The following is a 20164-nucleotide window of genomic DNA, read 5'->3' on the forward strand; positions in this document are numbered from 1 at the left end:
AGCCTTCATTTCATTTTTTACACACATGAATGCAGGCCAAAACCTCCCTGGTGATGACTTCATGCCACGAGAATGCAGCAGTTGGTGTGTGTGTGTTATCCATTCATGGCAGGGAAAGAAAATTTCATTGATACAGATGATTGGCTCCAGAAGTGGGTGTTTGCCCACCATGACAATTTATTACTAGATGGCCATGGGCCAGCCCTGGTCTCAATTATTTCATTATGTACATATGTACGGCTACATATTAATACATATGTATTAAACTCAGTAATATACTAACTTCTCTAGCAGGGGTGGGGAATATCGGGCCTGGGGCCAAACAATCTAACCCTTGGCACGCTTGCCAGGACACACATGCCTATGCCAGAGCACCCCCTATCTCCTGAGTGCCCTGCTCTGCACCTTCCTCAAGTGCTTTTGCCAGGCTTAGGGTGGTTCCCAGGAAATTTGCAGGACAAGCAAAATATCCCGGGCAGTGTGGGAAGCCACATATTACCAGCAACTGAATTTATGTGGTTACAGGTAGGTAGCCATGTTGGTCTGCCGTAGTCGAAACAAAATAAAAAAATTCCTTCCAGTAGCACCTTAGAGACCAACTAAGTTTATTATTGGTATGAGCTTTCGTGTGCATACCAATAACAAACTTTGTGTTCAAAGAAGTGTGCGTGCACACGAAAACTCATACCAATAACAAACTTAAAGGTAAAGGGACCCCTGACCATTAGGTCTAGTCATGCCCTACTCTGGGGCTGCAGCGCTCATCTCTTCGTTTTTTGAGTTGCTTCGCAAGACGAATTTTCCTATGGGCTTGCTTCGCAAGACGAAAACGTCTTGCGAGTTTGTTTCCTTTTTCTTAAAACCGTTAATACCCAGGGAATCCGTGCTTTGCAAGACGAAAAATTCGCAAGACGAAAAAACTCGCAGAACGAATTAATTTCGTCTTGCGAGGTACCACTGTACTTGCACTTTGACGTGCTTTTGAACTGCTAGGTTGGCAGGAAATAACTAACTTAGTTGGTCTCTAATGTGCTACTGGATGGAATTTTTTTATTTTGAATTTATGTGGGAGATGGAAATAAAAATCCAGTGCCACAGATAACAGCATAACAAAATAATGGTTGATTTCCCAATCCTATAGAAAAGGGCTTCTTTTACTACAGTTAAACAATCGACAGGGCAGTGAATTTCCCCAATGTGGGAGTTGTTATCAATGGGATTAGTTGCAAAAATCGAGAAAAAAGTGAAAAAAGGAGAGCTTACAAGGGTGAGGAGCATCTGTGCCACTCCAGATGTTGTTTACCCCCAGAGGCTCCCATCAGCATAACCGCTGGAAGGCTAGAGACCCCATCCTGCCTTTCATTTTTCCAACTTTTCCTTTCCAGGCAGGAGAAAGTAAATCAATTGTATGTTCACACTATGCACCGAAAGCGCTGAGAGACCACTTTAAAGAGCCCTGGCTCCCCCCTCCCCGCCCCCGCTCCATGAATCCTGGGATCTGTGAGCTGCAGTTTGCAGAGTGGTTTGGCAATCAATCCCTTTTCGCAAGGAACTCCGGGAATTTTAACTGTAGAGCCTCGTATCCATCTCCAGTACCTTACACAAGCTACATTTCCCAGTATTCTTTTCTTATTGGGGGGGGAGGTGCAGAGCCACGACTGGCTTAAAGCAATATGAAGCCACTTTAATGCATGCCATTGAATGTAGCCCAAGGCCACAGCAAGGCCTTGGACTTTCCTCTCCGTTGCTAGGTAACCGCTTCCCGGTTCGCACTTCCGCCTTGGAGGCCGCGGCGGATTGGCGCCCTGCGATGACGCCATCGGCCCGCGCGGCTCTTTCCTCGCCGCTGCCCCAAAGGAAGGAAGGCAGAAAAGCTGAGGGGACGAGAGAGATCAGTCGTGGTGCCGCCGCCGTCCGTCCGTCCCTTCCTCCCGTCCCTTCCTAGCCATGAATAGTCTCCGCCGCCTCCGCTGGTCCCCGGTGAGTCCACGGAATGCCCCGCGGGTGTGAGGCGGGAGAGCCCCGATAATGCCTGGAAGGGTTGGGAGTGGCAAAGGGCTTCTGGAAGTCCCGACGGCGATGGGGTTCAGCCCCTTGAGGGAGTTCAGGGCGCTGCATGTGGACCCGGTGCCCTCCTCCCCGTAGTTATAATCCCCACAACAGCCCTGCGGAGTAGGCTGGGCGGATTCGTTGGGGCTCGCCCGGCTTCTGCCTGCCGCGCCCCATTCTCCCCCCCCCACCCCCACGCAGCCAAACAAACGGGTGAATGGATGACCGGCCCTTTGGGCAGTCTGGAAGAATTGAGGCCGCCTGCCTTTTGCACGGCAAAAAATGCCCCTGCCTGGCGACTGCTGATGACTGAGCTGCTCTGTGGGACAGCTTCCCAGCGCACCGTCCATGGGGTCACCAGAGCACCAGCCATTCTCCTGCTGTTGCTGAGTTTCCCTCCTTTGCCTTGTTCTCCCCTGTGAATGTGAGGCTTAGGAAAGGCCCTGCAGAGGGTGGCAGGAAAGATCTCTGTTTTGGTTAGTGGTAGAGCGTGGTCTGCAGGTAGCATCTCCCCCAGGTAGGGCTGGAATCTTGCCTGAAGCCCTGGAGAACTGCTGCCAGTCCATGTGGGTGGGCAAGACGGATCAATGGTCTGACCCTGTATTGGTCACCTTCCTATGTGTGATAGTTGACAGGGAAGCAAGAGACATCTTTTATGTTATACTGTCCCGGTAAATTCAGATGGAAGACCTTTGTAGAAATTTGTTGTTGTCGTTTAGTCGTTTAGTCGTGTCCGACTCTTCGTGACCCCATGGACCAGAGCACGCCAGGCACTCCTGTCTTCCACTGCCTCCCGCAGTTTGGTCAAATATGTAGAAATAGACGGTGCTTTTTTCCCCTGGGGATACGCAAAGGTATGCAGTACCAGCACTTTTTTTCCTAGAAGAAAAGCATTGGTTAAAAGTGTGGCATTTACTGTAAAAACTTCATGGTGAGTACCAGCACTTTTTTCTCTAGGTGAAAAGCGCTGCTTATCAATAAACCCACACCTGAGTGAAAGAAATTGCTACATCATAGCAGAAAAGTTGCTTAGTGAGAAATAAGATGCAGACAATATTCACTCATTTGTGCATTAATTGTTTATATTCAGACATGCCACTTGAGTAGAGGTCATATTTGCTTCCTGGGATTTACTTGTGCGGAATAAATCACAGCTTGCATGAGTGGGAAATCTGAGCTGGATTCTTGATCTGAAGCTGTAGTGCGCAAGTGGCAAAAGAGGGTTAGTGACCTTCATGAGAGGTCATCGAGCATGATGATAATAAACTCCCCAAATCCACATCTTGTTCATCTCCACATATAAGGTATAAGCAGAGATTTTAAATTGATGACTGTGTTTCATATTGTAAGTGGCAGGTAGGGGCTATGCTGTGGAGGCAAAGTAGTTTAAGAAATTGTTGTGCTCAGCTGTGGTATCTGGAAGACAGGATACCCTATGCTTTAAGAACAAAGATGCTATTTCAGTGATTTTTAATAAACTAAGAAGGTTCCCCTGGCTCAGCAGAGGAATAATTCCTTTTCCCTTTCTTGGGTCAAGAGTCAAATGCAGATACTTTACAGTGTCCTTGGAGGCAAGGATACTTTTGTAGGAGAGAAGTGCAGTCATAATCTACCACTGACTGGGCTCTTATCTTGTATTTGTATTTGTTGCGTCAGAATGTTTAGGAACATTGTGTGTTTGTCTGGGCAAATTTGTCTCATAGTTAACGTTTTTCAGTTACTTTCCTTTCACTGTTGTCAGATTGGAGCTGTGCATGGCAAGTAGGCAGTGGTCTGGACTCATTGCTGCAGTGTGGATAGTGAGTATTAAACGTGTCTTCTGTGATGAATCCTCTGTGCTCTCAATCAGCTATCTGGAGATCTAGTGGGTGGGATTCGTTGCAGGGGTGTTAGTTAGGCAGGATTGATTGATCACAAAATCAAGCCCTCAAACATCCCCTGGTGTAGCAGTTAAGCCATGGGCTTAAAAAAACTCCTCTCATAAAAAGCCTCATAGCTTGAAGTACTACTGTGTGTTTAAAACATGACAGATGCAGGGGAAATGTTACAGGTAGCCTCTCTGAAAGGGTCCTTCCAGATGCAAATGAATGTACATTTTACATACGTGATGGTGTAATGTATGTGGGCTTTTCCCTGTGCCTGTGACAAAATGTCATATGTAAAATGGCCTTTAAGAATTCTCCTATTACAGAAGAAACCATCCGGGTTCTTGACCAGCCTGTCTATCCACCTTCCCTTTTTTTATCACCCGGATAGAGCTCTTTCTGGTCATACACTCCCTGGCTTTCCATCATCCAAACCAACCTACTTCCTTACCAAAGCTAAACTGCTTTTTGGCATTTTATTGATGACATTCTAGTCTAGTTGCTGAATTTTTTTTTGACTTTGCAGCAACTCAGCCAATGGTTTGGGATTCACCATCCGTCAGTTTTTAACCTACTTATATGGTGTGAGAATTTTGCGTAAGCTGTTCATCTGCGATTCTCTTCCTAATGTATTAAGATCTCCATAGACTTCCCACCAATAGTTGTTCTCTTGCACTTGTTCCATTAGTAATTTTCCAGGCTTGGCGATTGGCTAGGAAAATCTTAGAGTGAGTTGATCAGTTAAAATCTGGAAATGTTTTGGAGCATTCATGGGCCAGGCCAGGTTGACTTTACATATAAGAGAAACCTGCAAGCTGAACTTGAGTGCAACAGCGCTCTCCCCACTTGCAATTCCCAGCAACTGGTACTCAGAGGCATACTGCCTCTGACAGCAGAGGGAAAACATTGCCCTTGTGACCAGTAGCTATTGATAGCCTTGTCCTCCTTCATGACTTTGTCTTGTCTTTATAATACATCCAGGTTGGCCTCCTGTGGGAGCAAGCTATAGTTTGCACTGTGTGACAGGTGGCTCTGGGTGACTCTGCTTTTGGCTGCTGTCTGGGAAGCAGCCTTTTGGCCAGCATGGGTGCAGATGGGCCCTGGTTTGGAGCCAGTCTTCCAGCCCTCCCCATGGTCCTCCTTGCCCTCTCAGGTTTTTTCTCAACCTGACTCTCCTTCTGTTCCTTCCTGCAGGCAGCCTCCATCCCGGCAAGTGCTTGTGCTCCTGGGTCGCCGGTCTTCCCCTCCATCTCCACCTTCACCTTCATGGATGCTGCCTGGGTCCTCCCAAGCAATCCCTGCTCTCTGGCTCTGTAGAAGGTGGGGTGGTGCCTGATGCCTGTCATCCCCATCCCGCGGCGGGTCCGCTCTTTCCATGGCCCCCACACAACATGCCTGCACTCTGCATGTGGGCCGGTCAGGACCACCCACTTGGTGCGCACCAAGTACAACAACTTTGACATCTACCTGAAGTCCCGGTGGATGTACGGCTTCATCCGTTTCTTGCTGTACTTCAGCTGCAGCCTGTTTACCTCCATCCTGTGGGTGGTGCTGTCAGTCTTGTTTTGCCTCCAGTACCTCAGCATCCGGGTCTTTCTCCGTTTCCAGTACAAACTCACCATCTTCCTGCTGTTGCTGGGAAGGAGGCGTGTGGACTTTAGCCTCTTCAACGAACTGCTCATCTATGGCATCCATGTCACCATGCTGTTGGTGGGGGGGCTGGGCTGGTGCTTCATGGTCTTTGTGGATATGTGAATAAATAAAAAACCAGTGCATGCCGGTCAAGGAGGCATGTTGGACTCTTAACTTGGGTTAGGTCTTGTATGTGTGAATGCATCCTCTTCTCCCTCACTTTGTCCTGCTGCTGAGGTTTATAAATTAATGGGTACTCGCTTAGAAGTAAGGATTGGAAGTTGACTTGGAAATTCATTTCTAATTCTTCATTGCCCTTGGTTGGTAATATGTGGAAAACAAATCGTATTTTTATCTGCTTCATTTTTTACCAAAAGCACCTGCCATATGTGGCCAATGGCCCATTTAGTCCAGTGTCCTGTCCTCACAGTGACCAGCCAGATGCCTCATTGGGAAGCCCACAAGCATTGAAGCACAAGAGCCCTCTCCCCTCCTGTGGTTTCCAGAAAATGGTATTTGGAAGCGTTGCTGCCCCCAACTGTGAAGGCAGAGTATAGCCATCATGGTTAGTAGCCTTGTCCTTCATGAATTTGTCTAATCTCTTTTAGATCCATCCATCTCTTTTGGAATCTAATGGTATTTAAGTGGGCCCTGCAACAAATTGTTTCAGTGCATTCCCGCCTCTTTACAGGGACTAGCCAAGATAACCTCCAGGGTACTCCGTTCCATCCTCCCCTTGTTTTCTTTTCCAACTAGCACTAAAAATTAGGTGGCCACTAAGCATGCTGAATCCTCATTCTTTCTTAAAAAGTATTTGATGTACTTCTGCGAACTTTCGGGGGCTCTTTCCTCCTGTTGCTCAGTGGCTGTTCTTCAGTCTTTCCTGAGTTTGCTCTTGGAGGCAGGGATGTGTTGTGTGCTTGCTGACCCCAATGCCATTCTCAGGGTAGCCCCTCAGGATCTCAACGGCCTGTTGCCATTCCACTGCAGAGTTCTTTTGCTCAGACTATTGAAAAAACATATCCTGTATACGGACAGTTGTGCACTTCCATCCCTGTATCTTGGCTGAGGGATGTAAAATACAGAACTCTGAGGAACTGTTTGTTTCAGCACTATCATTTATCTATTTTATTTCAGAATTTATAAACTCCACTGGTGTACAAAAAATATAATATAAACCATAATACAAATCTCAAAACAATGAAAAATGTGAAGCCAACAAGAATTAAAAGGCACAAAAATATAAGTGACCAATTTGGGAAAGCTTGGTGGGAAAAACATTTTTGACAAACATTGGAAACTGAATGGTGTTGGGTCCTGCTTCCCTTCAAGAGGAAGAGAACTCCACAAAGCTAAGAGCATGTGGATTGATGCATTCTTGCCCCACGTTCTGAGATTTCCTCTCACATTAGCCACCCCCAGTTCCTTTCAGGGTTACAATGATTTCCAGATTAAAGCTGAAGATGGACAGGGCTAGTGTAGCCAAGGTGGGCGAATGGTGGAGATACCAACAAGGGTATCCCAGGTTCAGCTCTTGTCTCTGCCATGGGTTGCCAAGCAGCCTTAGGCTAGCCTTGGCCCCCTACAACACTGGTGTAGTACTTGCCTACCTCAAAGGGTTCTTGGTATAAAGTATGGGAAGCACTCTGAAGTGTGTGTTTTTGCCAGTGTTGGGCTGTGTGTGCCTCCATTCTGCAGCAGGAACCAGTTTTGCATTTGCAGAGTGATCCACTGACTCAGAGTCCTGGAGAAGACTAGAAGAAACTTCTGCAGCTCTGGAGAGGGAGGAGGAAGAGAGAGCTTTTCCTTGGTATTCCATTTAAGCAGCAAAAAGGTGGAGGAAAGTTGGTGGAAGAGCCTCTGGGAACATGGACTTCTCTTGGAGGAAAGAGTTGTGGAAGGAATCTCTGCCTTGTGAGGTTTTTTTTTGGGGGGGGGTGAAGGGGCTTCATCTCCTGCTCAGCTTCCTGCTGCCCATGCATTGGACTTTGGTCATATTTTGGGCTAGCCTTTGCTTCCAGTCATAGTTTCAAATGGACGGGCTTTCCCCAGTGGTGGGTCTGCCAGTGTTGCTGTCTGAAAGTCATTTATGTGCAGCAGGATGCCAGGCAGGGATGGCAGATTCCAAATGCTGGTTTGCCAGCTCCCTGGGGCATCTGGGTGGGCCAAGAACATGGAGCCCATTTTATTTTGGAAAAGGAAAGTGAGAGAGACATGTTCCACCTTCTGGGATGTGATTTGTCACTGGGTTTCAGTTCCAGAATCCTGGGCCTTTGCCATCTCTTTCAGCATCTGCCCTTGGTGGCTGTCACTGCCTCCTGTGGAAGCGAGTTCCATGTGCCATGTGAAGAAGTCCTTCCTTTTGTCTGTTCTGAAGTGTTTTGCTTCTGTCTTTTGCTTGGTCAAAGAGTTTCTGTAGTTCTTGGACAGGGTGTGAGTGGGAAGGAGAATAAAGATCTCCTTTCATTTCTTTGTGTGCCAACCCTGTGACTTTGCTTTCTCTCTCTTTCTTTTGCACCAAAGCAAAAGATTCTGCACAGAAAACGACCTACGGATAAAATTATTGCCACAAATCGTATTGCTTTGAATTAATTTCTCTTTGTTTTATTCCGTGTCTGGGGTCTACCTTGATATATAGTTACATGGCAGTTTTAATCCAGGCTACAATTAAGGATTTTTAATTTTTTTTTAGAAGGAGGAGGGTGTTGTTTGTATCGGTAGATCTTGCAGGCCCAGGACCATTGTAACCAGGGAGAGGAAGCTTTTCTGTGGTGTGGGATGCCTGATATAGGGAATATAGCTGCTGGGGGTCTTGAGGTCATGGCTGAGGAGCCAAGAGGAGTGGAGAGTAAACTTTTGCACTTTGGATGCTGGTTTCCCTCCAGCTCATTTTTCTGGAATCCCTTTTATTGAGAGGTTATTTCTGTTGTTGTGAATCAGAACACATTGTAATAAGGAGCGGCTCATTAAAGTGTCCAACACAGAGACTGGACTCCAGCCATCTCCTGAGGCCTTTCCTTGGCCCCAGTCCCTGTCCTGTGACACATCCATGCCCTTCACCCCCACCCTGCTGCTTTGCCCTTTCTATGCTGTAGCTGCAGCACCATAATTCAAGTTATGCAAATGCCATACTGTGCTGCGACGTCCAAGAAGAAACAAATTAAGGCCAGGTGGGGTCAGAAAGAAACTGAGCACTGATTTTCTGTTCCTAGAAATGTGTTCCCTGAAATCTTGAGAGAGGCCAGATAAAAGGGGCCACATGGATGAGTGTTTGGTTTGGGGTTTTTGTGTGTCCGCACAAATTCCTAACCAATTGGTTTATTTTAAACAAGAAAGACCCTGTTAATAGCTGGGAGGGCAATCTGGATTACGCTCTGGGAGACATTATCCTACCCTTCTCCCTGCCTGTTTCCTGCTGAGCTGGAGAAGGGGCAGGACTCTCAAAGCCCCTGGATTCCAACTCCCATCCTCATCATCTCTGACCATTGGCAGCCCAGCAGACTCCTGGGAGTTGCAGTCCAGCAACACCTGCAGGGTTACAGATGCTCCCCAGCTCTCCCGTACCTCCACTTTCTCTCCCTTGTTCAACTTAGGCCGCCTCCTCAAGAATTTGCCTTATTAATGGCTTAGCCATATTCTTTCCAACCTGTGACTTGTTCTCCCTCAACTTCTGCAGTAGCCAGATTAGCTACACAGATGCAAAGGCTCTGTGTGTGCGTATGCGTGGCTTGCCGTCCCAAATGTCTCAGCTGATATACATATATATATTTAGAGTATATTTTTAGGCTACCCAACCCCAAAACATTCTCTGGGCAGCTGGCAGTAAATATTAAACACATCAAATATACAAAATGAGTCTTGAAGCATTAAGAATAAACTTAGCGCTAGAGAGCAAAATCTGTGCTATAAACTCATCCTTCTTAGAAGGGTGTGGCCAGAGGATCCCCACATTGTTATAGGCCAGGGGAAATGCCAGTGGGGGTCTCTGGGGACCCTTTGGGGTCGGTTCTTCTCATTCACAGCATTGGTTGGCTGCTGAACTTGGATCTGGGAAGGAGGTATTCTCCCTCCCCCCATGTCAAGCAGGAGTTGCCCAAAGGAGGCATACAAGGCACCATCCAACCACCTTAGGGACTCCAGATTTGTGTAGGGTTTACTCCATCCTGGCTAATAAAAGCAACCCGGGAAGGTCTGGGCAATGGGCTTTGTGGGGCGGTGAATGCTTCCCTCTGTGAGGGAGCCTTCCCAGACCTGCTGAAAGAGGTGGTCATTAAACTGCTTCTTAAAAAAAATATTTCGACCTGGCCAATATGGCCAACTATTACCCAGTCTCAAATCTTCCATTCTTGGGCAAGGTGATTGAGCGGGTGGTTGCTGAACAACTCTGAGCATGCCTGGAGGATGCAGACCATTTGGATCCCTTCCAGTCGGGATTCAGACCTCATCATGGGACTGAAACTGCCTTGGACGCTCTGGTCAATGATCTCCAGCGGGCTAGGGACAAAGGTGAGAGCTGCTTCCTAGTTCTGCTGGATACCATCAATCATGGCATCCTTCTGGACCACCTTGGGGGGAGGGCCTTCTCGGTAGTGGGGCCCGCCCTGTGGAATGCCCTCCCATCAGATGTCAAAGAAATAAACAACTATATGACATTTAGAAGACATGTGAAAGCAGCCCTGTTTAGGGAAGTTTTTAACGACTGATGTTTTAATGTATTTTTAACCTGTTGGAAGCCGCCCAGGGCAGCTGGGGAAGAAATAAATTATTATTATTATTATTATTATTATTATTATTATTATTATTAATATTAACCTTTTCCTAAAGATGTTCCACAATGCAGCGCCTAAAAGGCGGCATATAAATAATAAATTATGATAACAATTTTTCATTGCACAGAGTTGATAGGTCTGTGGGAGGTGACTCTTCTGGGCTTTGTCCCAGAGGCCAGCAGGCAAAAAGATGATTTGCTTTATTCATTGCATCTATTTACATCCTGCCTTCCAAGGCGGCTTCTAAGTTTCCTGGTGCTGCACTTTGGGCCCTTTTCCAGTTTGGGTTGATGTTTTGATGACCTTGAGGCTCTCCTGTTCTGCTGGCAGCACATGATCTGTGGGGGCAAGGAGGGGGCTGGCACCAGCTCAGAATGTTTGTACAGCATTTGCTGCAGTGAGGCTGAAGATGCAGCAGTAGGAGCAGACTCTGTTGGCGGTGGAGGCGGCTGTTGTTCAGCTCTCCTGGAGCAGCGCCAGGCTCTGTGCTGGGTGGCTGGGGCTGCACTTTGCCCAGTTTAGAGTGCCTCTTTGTTCCTGGCTCCCTTATTGCTGTTGTTTGGCCTCAGGACCTGTGGGCCAAACATTTTGCCTGCCCTCTCCTGGGCATTGGAGCCCTCCCTCTCCCTCTACCCAGGGAGAGAATGGCTTTAAGCAGCTGGGTGGGGTTAGGTGGTATGCTTACTAGGGAAGACTGATATGCCCTGACAGTAAAAGTCCAGGCTGAGAGACTGTACTCCCTTCACTCTGACTGTATTGGCTTAATCCACAACCCAGTGTCCTCTGATAATTTTAGACTACAACTCCCATCAGCCCTAACCCACCTCAAAGTAGACCTATCCTACATGGATTTTGCCATTAGTTGTAGTTTTGGGTTTGGGGTCGGGAACCTCCATGTTGTGGCATAGTCTACCTTTGAGTACCAGACCTTGGATGAAGGCTACACAGGAAGAACCACTGCTGCTTTTGCTCCAAGGCCAGATAATAGACAGACAGCATCAATTATTTGAAAGATTTTGAGATGTTCTCTTCTAATGGCAGGAGCTGTTTGATAGTGAAAAAAGTGGCATTGGAAGGTGGTGGACTGTTCTTAGTCGAAAGTTTCTTTAGCAGAGGTTACATGGCCACGCATCAGGGAGGCCAAGGGGGTGGGTGGGGTGGACTAGATTTGCTTTGGGGGGGCATTCCAACATCATCCTCGGAAACGCACTTCTTTCAGCAGGATGAAAGACTATTGTCAAACTTTGGGGCAAGAGCTGGAAAACCCAGATACTTAAAATGGCTTGTTGGAGTTGGGCATCATACTTTGGGTGCAAGTTAATGAGGTGGGGGGAGGGGAAGGTATTGCTCATTCAGTATTAGTACCAATATCTATACCTGAGCCAATAAGGAATGCAAAAGCTTTGGCTCCCACCCCCCCAAATAGATTTCCGCCTTTTCCTTTTCTTTCTTCCTTAATTTTGTTTGTTCTTTTTGTGACATAGACTACCTGCCTACCTCTGCTTCCCCCCTTTTGTTTGTAATAATAGCATCAGACTTGAAATATGGATGCCTTCTGAAATATTTCCTGTCATGCCATCAATCAGATACATATTTACAGTCATTCATTAAACTAGAGTGTACATTTCATCCCTTCCTCCTTGGAATATTAATGCTGCTTCTGGCTGAAATGCTGTGTGAATATTCAGGTGGGGTTGAGGAATCAATCCCTGCACCAGCAATGATGTCACTCTGAGCTACAATCAAGCATTCTGTTAAAAAAACCAAAACCCAATTGGCATTGCAAATTCCAATGTATATTGATTGCTATAGGGGAAATCTACAAGGAAGAGGAGAGAGAGAGATAGATTTTGGCTTCACTGTTTGTAGTTGAGGGCTGATGCTCTGGTTAACATTCTGGTGTTTTAAAGTAATATGATAACCTTGTAATAAGGCCATATGCTGTGTGTGTGTTGATGGTCTGTGACTCTATCTTCCTGCGACCATGCAGAGCTGAGAGCTGTCTTCAGAGGACTGTCTTTCTATTGAGGAGAGAGCATAGCACAGCAGTCTTTGGCTGCAGTTGGCTTCAATGGCCAAGGCCTACTTCTTAATTGTCTACTTTGCCCCTCCCCACCCAGTAATGGGGCCTCTTCTCCTTCCCCATTTTTTGAATGCTATACAGTGGTACCTTGGGTTACATACGCTTCAGGTTACAAACTCCGCTAACCCAGAAATAGTACCTTGCCTTAAGAACTTTGCTTCAGGATGAGAACAGAAATCGCACGGCGGCGGCACGGCGGTGGCAGGAGGCCCCATTAGCTTAAGTGGTGCTTCAGGTTAAGAACAATTTCAGGTTAAGAACAGACCTCCAGAATGAATTAAGCACGTAACCAGAGGTACCACTGTATTTGCACTCCATGTATGACTCCTGCTGTTGATTGGGAGCCCACCTCAAGTGTTTTTTCTTCATTTTTTGGCACCCATTGCATCAAATGTTTTGGGATGTGTCAGGGTGCTTAATTACAGATTGGAGGCTTGTTAAGTATAAAGAAATTGAGAGTCTGAAGAAGCTCCAGGTCAAGGCAGCAGACAATCTTATCATTGGAGGACCAAATAGTAATCCAAATGCATCTGGAGATCTGCCCTGGATCCACCAGGACCCAAATGTTGCTGTGTTTATAATTAAAATGCCCCCCTGCACGTGTAAAGTACATTTAGGTACCTTGTCAATGTGAATCTAGGGCATGCTCTCTCTACACGTAAATACAAAATCTTTTAAAAATATAATTTTACAGTATATTATTGTGACTCCACACTGTTTCTCTAAATGCTAGGTGTTAATGAAATTCCTCATCCTTTAGCAGTTTTTGAAGCATCACATTATTATTTTTTAAAAATCCTCTAGCATGGCAAGTAGCTTGAAATGCAGAAATGCAGAAATGCCTACACTGTGGAAATTGAGGGAAGAGGCGCTTGGAGGCATCCTCTCCTGAGGAAGACCTTTCAGAGGGGCTGATCTGTACAATTCTTGAAGCAAAACCAGCACTAGATCCATGCTCCACATTTCATTGTCATTAGAACTGAAGCTGCTTTTCCATAGTTAGCAGCACCAGGCTGAGCTAGTGGGCCACACAGTTCATTGTCTTTCTATTTACATTCCAGTCATTTTTATTCTTCATCTTCTATTTGATTTAATTAATAAAATAAACCAAAGCTAAGGAGCATAAATAAATCCTGTAATGGAAGGCTGAAAGCAGCATAAGTTGTACATGATGCTTGAACTTACTGTTCTAAAACATTACAAAAAATGCCTATTTCCCCAAGAACCTGTTAGGCTGGTTTGCATGTATACTTTTTTTGATAAATTAGCTTAGTCATATGAACCAGGTTTTCTTAGTCCATTCAGACATAGTAGGAGATAAGTGTGACCCTCCCCATTTTTAGCTATTATGTTCTTAGCAGTAGTTAAAAGTTTAAACACTATTTATTCATCACTTTCTGAAATAACATATTTTAGATAACCAATCAGAAATATTTTAGGTTCTAAGGGTTTATGATATCCTAATATATCACATATATTATTAGCCTAATCAGATTTCTAGAGTATTTCTATTTGAGAATAATTCCAAAAATGTGTATATAGTCTGCTTTATTTAATCCACATCACCAACATTTATCTGATCGTAACGTAATTATTTCTGAATTTATATCAAGCCATGTACTGTATTTTTCCGTGTATAAGACGCCCCCATGTATAAGACGCCCCGTTTTGGGGGACTCCAAATTAAGAAAACACCTCTCAGCACTACCTGTGTATAAAACGAGCCCCAATTTTAAACCTTTTTTTGGTACAAAAACTTAGTCTTATACAGTGGTACCTCTGGTTATGAACTTAATTCGTTCCGGAGGTCCGTTCTTAACCTGAAACCATTCTTAACCTGAGGTACCATTTTAGCTAATGGAGCCTCCCGCTGCCGCCGCACGATTTCTGTTCTCATCCTAGGGCAAAGTTCTTGACCCAAGGTACTATTTCCAAGTTAGCAGAGTCTGTAACCCGAAGTGTTTGTAACTAGAGGTGTTTGTAACCCGAGATACCACTGTATACAGAAAAATACAGTAAATTACCATGTGCATGTCTACTTTTCTCATTTCTGGCCCTATGCCCAAGTGACCACCCCTGGAGGCTGCCTGGATGGGGCAGGGGACTACCCAGAGGCAGAAAAGGGGCAAAACAATTTTTTGGGGGGTTACAATTGCTGCCTCTTCCTCCTCTGATTTGGAAGCAAAAGATGGGTGATGGTGGTCATAGGATCCACCCCCCTCCTCAAGGCCTTCCTGGTGCAAATCTTGCTATCTTTTTAATGCCAAGTAAGCACTTTCCTTTGACAGAGTGGTGATGGTAGTTATTTATTTATTGCTTTTCTATTCCACCTTTTCTCCAAAGAAATTCTTCAGCTTTTATTATTTTTATTTTACTTTATGGTTTTATATTGTTGTAAATCCATAATTTCCATGACACATCAGTATGTTAACATTTTAATTAATAAATAAAGGTGCTCAAGGGTGCCTATACACTTTTCCCCAATCCTCCATTTTATCCTCACAACAACCCTGTGAGGTAAGTTAGGCGGTGAGTGTGGATTAAATAACTCACTTTATTAATTTCTAGAGGGTCATAAGGTTTTAAGATGATGGAGATAAAGCAACTGTTAAGTTTGGTTTTAAAAGTTGTACCCTGCATGGAAATGTGGCTCTTAATTAATCTGGGATCTGGCTCTACTCTGAGTAGTACTAGCAATGGGTGCATATTCTTCTTCTTCTTAGGTTGGTAACTCCTTGAGGTCTTTCTAGCTAGGATATCCCCCTCACCCCTCTATGTCCAGGCAGTTTTAAAACCCCTTTCTCTTCTATGGCCGGGGCGGGGAGCCCCCCCTCCCCCAGTAACTAACACTGGGTATGTGCCGCCTCCCACCCGCCCCCGTCAGTGTTGTGGGGCTGAGCGGGTAGAGGGCTGGGCGCCCCCCCGCCGCGCCTGCCCCCCCCCTCCTCCACGATCACTTCCTGCCTCCAGCCGGGAGGAGCTGCCGCCGGGGAAGAAGGAAGGAAAGAAGGAGGAGGGGGAGGAGGGCCCCGCCGCCGGCCCCACAGGTAAGCCGTTCGCCTCCAGTCTTACCTTTCCCCAGGAGGGGGGGGGAGGGGGTCTCTCTCTCCCCCCCCCCGCTTCAACCCCGCTTGTTCTCGCGCACCGAGTGGGGAGCGGGCGTCAGCTGCCAACCTCCCCGGCACTGCCCTGCGCCCCCTCTTATGTCACCCGAGTCTTCCCCACGCCCTAGAAGAGGACAGGACAGGATAGTAGAGATTCCCCAGCGACACAGCTGATTTCCTCTTCGCATTCCCCCATATGAAGGGAAATCTGCAAGGGGGGGGCCCAAACTCGAGCACGGCTTGTCCTTTTCCCAAAGTGGTCCAGGACGACTATGTCTGCTGGGAGCCAGGCTGCTGCTCGCGTGGGGGACTCTGGAGGTTGGGGGCTTTCGTGCCCCATTACGGAGAGGGCGTAGCCTGGGGTGCGGGGTGGGGACACCTGAGTGCTGATTGTCCAGGTGCTGCTTCTCCCGCCCTCTCCCCTGGTCGCGGGGGCTGCTGGGAGTTGGAGCGCAGCAGTACCTGCTTCCCCACCTCCCCGACAGTCGCCTTCTATCTCGCCCCTGCTTTTGCGCCCCTCCACACCTGCTCTTTGAAGAGAGGCACCGCAAATTCCCTTCTCTTTTTGTAGGGGGATGGGGGGCAATTTAGGACTCCTTTCCCTGACACCTTCACCTGCCTGCTCTGCCAGCTGAGCACCTCCTTGCCAGTTCAGTGTCAAAGTCTGGGAAGGGAGAGCAGCACCCCCTGTGTCAGGACCCCTGAAAGGACAAGCGGCCCCAGACAGCCCACAACTGGTAAGTGTTCCTCTTGGAGACCATCCCTCAATCCTTTTCTTTGCTGGAAGAAGGGGCACGCAGGCAGAAGGAGCAGCCCTCCATACCTGTTGCATCCCTTTCTGGGGTGAGGGAAGTGGTCCTCATTGGTTCAGGAGTTCTGTTCTGCTTCTCTTCACCTGTGCATGCCCCCCTCCCCCCTGTAAGAATTCTTTGGAGGGTTATGTCTGGTAGATTCTTCTTTGAATACAATTAGCTCAGTGTGTTAATCAAATTAACAGAGCAGCTGGATAATGGGTGCAAGAGATGGTCAGCAAGCAAAAAATGGCTTATTGGCTGTCACTTTGCAGGGCAGGATGGTGTAAGTTTCCAAAGGCTAGAAAGAGCCAGAGGGCTAGTGTATTACATACACACACACACACTTCCTCCTCCTCCTTCACTGTGGTGAGCTGCTTGGATATTTCTTACCTCAGCATTTTGATGGACCTTGCACTTTAAATGCTTTTAGAGAAGGAGGAGGATTTTGGCAGGTGTTGCCAGGACACACCTGGCAAATGCACCCTCAAGGGCAAGACATCTGAGGACTTTGCAGAGGGGTCTGTGCATGGTCTTAGTTCCAAAGATGTACAGATAGAAAGATTCTTAGTGTAAGGAACTGGTGTGTTGTTGGAGGTGGACATGGGGCGACTGGTAGACAGACACTGGTGCTTTTCAAGAAAAGTAACCTTGGTGTTCTGGAAGAATTTGCCTATGTTGCGCAGTTTTAAAAGATTTGTTTCTTTATTGGAAATAATTTGACAATTGGAGTAGAAATACGTTGTTTTTTCATTTCTTAGTCTCCAAATCTCTTTACAGCCTTGGATGGAAGTGACTTCCTCAAAATTTGCCAATGGGCAGCCTGACTGACCAGCAGGTGTGATTCTGCTCCCCTATGGTCAATGTAGATGCCTCATGGGAAAAGGACTTCTCAGAATTTCTTAAGGCTGTTTTGTTTTAATGAATACCTGATTTTAGTTTAGGAGCAGTGGTGCACCATCTGAGAAGATGGTGTGGCACATGTGGAAGTTTGTTTAGGAAGGGCAGAAGGAGAGCTATTAGAATTTGATAGTGTTGTGTATTGTCCCAGTTGATCAAGAATACACTTCCTGACCTCAGCAGACGTGTGTGTGTTTGTGTGTTTTCTTGGATTCCAAGCCAGATAAGTGCCTTTCCCAGCGCTGGTGTGTTCCTGAACATGCTGTGGTTAAAAATGCATTTGGTGCCCCAGGACTCCTCCAAATGGTTCAGCTTCTGTGAAGAGGAGGAGGGGGGCACTGTACTCCAGTACGTGAGTCTCTGTGCTGCGGCAGCAAAGTACAGAAGCACTTAAAAATGACGTGGATCCATTACATGCTGCTCCGTTAATTGGGAGACTGACTTGTGTGTTTCCTCCTCTTTGGGAGGCATTTTGCAGGGCTGTGCGGATTGATGCCCTGGCTGCATGCCCAGGGTTGGTCTTGTGACATGAGGAATTGATGAGCTGGTACACGCTCTTACCTTTTGCTAACTGAAATATTAAAGAGCAGTTGAAGTTGAATTTGGTAAACAGAGTGGAATTTATGGCTGTTCTTTTCCTGTCAAAGCTGCTCCTATGAATTAGTATTCTGCTGCCTGAGCGAAATATTTTCCTGTCATGCAGTTTCTGGGCCTGACTCTTGTGATTTTCACAGCATTCACAGTTTGTGTTTATAGGATGATTTTACCAATTTCCCAAAGTCCTTAACAAACATACCTGGCCTCAACCTGTACAGAGGAGACACTCCTGAGCCCTGAATTGTTGGTTTCAGGAACAATGTGGAGTTTTCTGGCACAAGTTTATAGTTTTTATGGACTTATGGTAGGTCTCCATTAGGGTAATGAAGTGTTATGCAAAGCTTCAAATAAAGGTATACTTCAAATTTCACTTTAAAGGCCTTTAAAGCAGAAATTGTGCCAAATTGTAGTAATGTTTGTAAAGTGTAGAGTGAGGAGAGTTTTCCCAAGCATGACAACTCTCACTTTTATTACTTTCAACATAGTCATATAGAAATCTTTGCTCCTAGCTCTGAAGGAAAGAGAGGGTAGTGATTCCTTCACTGGGGGCTGTTTGGATGTGATGTTTTCCTGGGCTTTTGGCTTTAGATTTGTGTCCAAGCTTGCCATCCAAATATGTTTCTTCATTCTGTGGCTTTTGCTTCTAAATGTTTAGACTCCAGCTGTTGTGTGGTCTCTGGGGGAAATGAAGTTGTACTGCTGGATAAGCATTTAATGGTTATTGTATTTGTATTTGTTTAGAAACCAATAAAATTGTTTTTTCCAGAAATAAAAAGTTGGAGGGGTAGCTTTGGGGTATTGCTCGCAGTTTCAGATGTGAGGAAAATGATACCTGTGCAACAGGGCAAGGGTGGTGCTGATGGTACTACTGGAAGAGATCCCACTCTGGTGCATTTGTTCACTCTTTTGTTCCCTAACCCAGAGTCATCTGAAGCCAGATGAAGTTAAAGAGCAAAGACCTGCACCATTTTTTGCAGGTGCTCAGCCTTCACAATGGATGGGTGTAGCTTCAGAACCCCTGCTGTGTGCCCTGACTCTCCTATCATAACCTTAAATAGCAGTCCTCTCCAGGTGGATCTTGGAGGCCTTAACGGGGCCCAGTGGCAGACATGATCCTATGAAGTATGCTTGGCCCCACTTATCTAGTGGTAGAAATGTGGAGGTGCTAGAAGGAGCATCATTTATGTTCTGGTGCTCCACCCAGTCAAGAGCTAGTGGCTCAGGTCTGCTCCAGTTGTGACTTTGGGGCAGTCATCAAGGGCAGCCTTAAGCAGCACTTGGTGCTGACAGACACCACCAAATATGGGGAATAAAAGGAGGCAGCGATGGGAGGCAGTGAAGGAAATGAAGGGCTGTGCTCTTCCCTTCAACCAGTGGCTTGTACCTCTTGTTATTACTTCTTCCCTTGCCTTGTTTAAGTTCTATGCAACAGCAGATGGCTGCAGAGAGAATTGTACATTTTTGCTAATTCCTCTCTTAAACTCTGCTGGTGCCTCTGAGGCCAGCTGAGAGCATCTTGTGCAAATTGCTGGCTTAACATTTTCCTTGTTGTGAGTTGACTCTTCTTTCTGTGGGGCTTGATCTTGACAGCCCAGTTTATCTCCTGTTTTAGGGGGGCTTGGCTAACAAGACTTGAATGAAGCGATTTCAAATATGAAAATTAAAACATGATTAGTAACCGAGAGAGTGATTGTTCAGCCAGCTAACAAGAGAGCACAAACCTCCCAGGGTCCTTTCCTTCCCCATCTGACCTGCCATTACATCCTAGTGACAAGGCTTTTGATAATCTCTGTGCCAATTTTTTTGTAGCAAATCCAAGGCCAGCCCAGGTTTTTCTTTCCAATGAGATCATTTGCAAAATATGTTTCTCCCTTGCTGCAGGCATATTTCACTGTGTCATTTGCCAGTGCTCATTTGCTGGGAACTGTGATTCATTAGCCAAGGCTGTCTTCTTCTTCATCATCTTCATCTTCATTTTGTTTAATGTTTCAAAGGGAAGTCACAAAAATATATACCTTGGGAAGATTCTTCATAGTGATTACTGTATTTATGTGAATCTAATGCACAATGCACCTCCATTTTCAAAACCTTGAAACCAAAGAAGTATTTGTGGTGAATGTAAATGCGCCATCAAACCTAATGTGCACCCTAATTTTCAAGACTTAGTTTGGCCAAAAAAAGGTGTGCATTACATTTGAGTAAATATGGTAAATCATGTGTAATGTTTTGTTCCATGACCTGGCTTGCTTGCCAGGGGGAAAACTGCCTCCACTCTTGGAACTGTTGTTTCCTGATGTTTGTTGGGACCTGTGATTTGGCCCAAAGTTGGGGCCAGGCCTTCCTAGGCAAGACCACAAACAAGTGACCTTTCACC

The 20164-nt window shown here is 46.2% G+C and overlaps 2 protein-coding genes across 9 annotated transcripts in view; both read left to right on the top strand.

Annotated features, from left to right (window-relative positions):
• Positions 1-1889: 1889 nt before the first annotated feature.
• Positions 1890-5720, top strand: TMEM250 (transmembrane protein 250). 5 transcript variants are annotated; one of them, XM_053373397.1, is made up of 3 exons: positions 1890-2004; positions 3791-3848; positions 5109-5720. In XM_053373397.1, the coding sequence occupies exon 3, from the start codon at positions 5250-5252 to the stop codon at positions 5667-5669; it is 420 nt and encodes a 139-aa protein (XP_053229372.1). In that variant the 5' UTR covers positions 1890-2004; positions 3791-3848; positions 5109-5249; the 3' UTR covers positions 5670-5720. The 5 variants fall into 5 exon arrangements, with proteins under 5 accessions (XP_053229372.1, XP_053229373.1, XP_053229374.1 ...); XM_053373399.1 differs by having other exon boundaries at positions 1891-1980; XM_053373400.1 differs by lacking the exon at positions 1890-2004 and adding an exon at positions 2041-2903.
• Positions 1890-20164, top strand: part of NACC2 (NACC family member 2) — a 55592-nt gene continuing 37317 nt past the window's right edge. Inside the window, exon 1 of one of the 4 annotated variants that reach the window (XM_053373392.1) lies at positions 1890-2004. The gene's annotated coding sequence lies outside the window, so the exon portion shown is untranslated. Of the gene's footprint in view, positions 2005-15326; positions 15446-15622; positions 16240-20164 lie in introns of those variants that run through there. The other 3 variants (XM_053373396.1, XM_053373394.1, XM_053373395.1) reach the window with 3 other exon arrangements.

This window comes from Podarcis raffonei, chromosome Z (assembly GCF_027172205.1).
Source record: "Podarcis raffonei isolate rPodRaf1 chromosome Z, rPodRaf1.pri, whole genome shotgun sequence".
Lineage (NCBI taxonomy): Eukaryota > Metazoa > Chordata > Lepidosauria > Squamata > Lacertidae > Podarcis > Podarcis raffonei.

Excerpts from the sequence above, each read along its gene's own strand:
- TMEM250 (XM_053373397.1), top strand. The coding sequence starts at position 5,250 with ATGCCTGTCATCCCCATCCCGCGGCGGGTCCGCTCTTTCCATGGCCCC.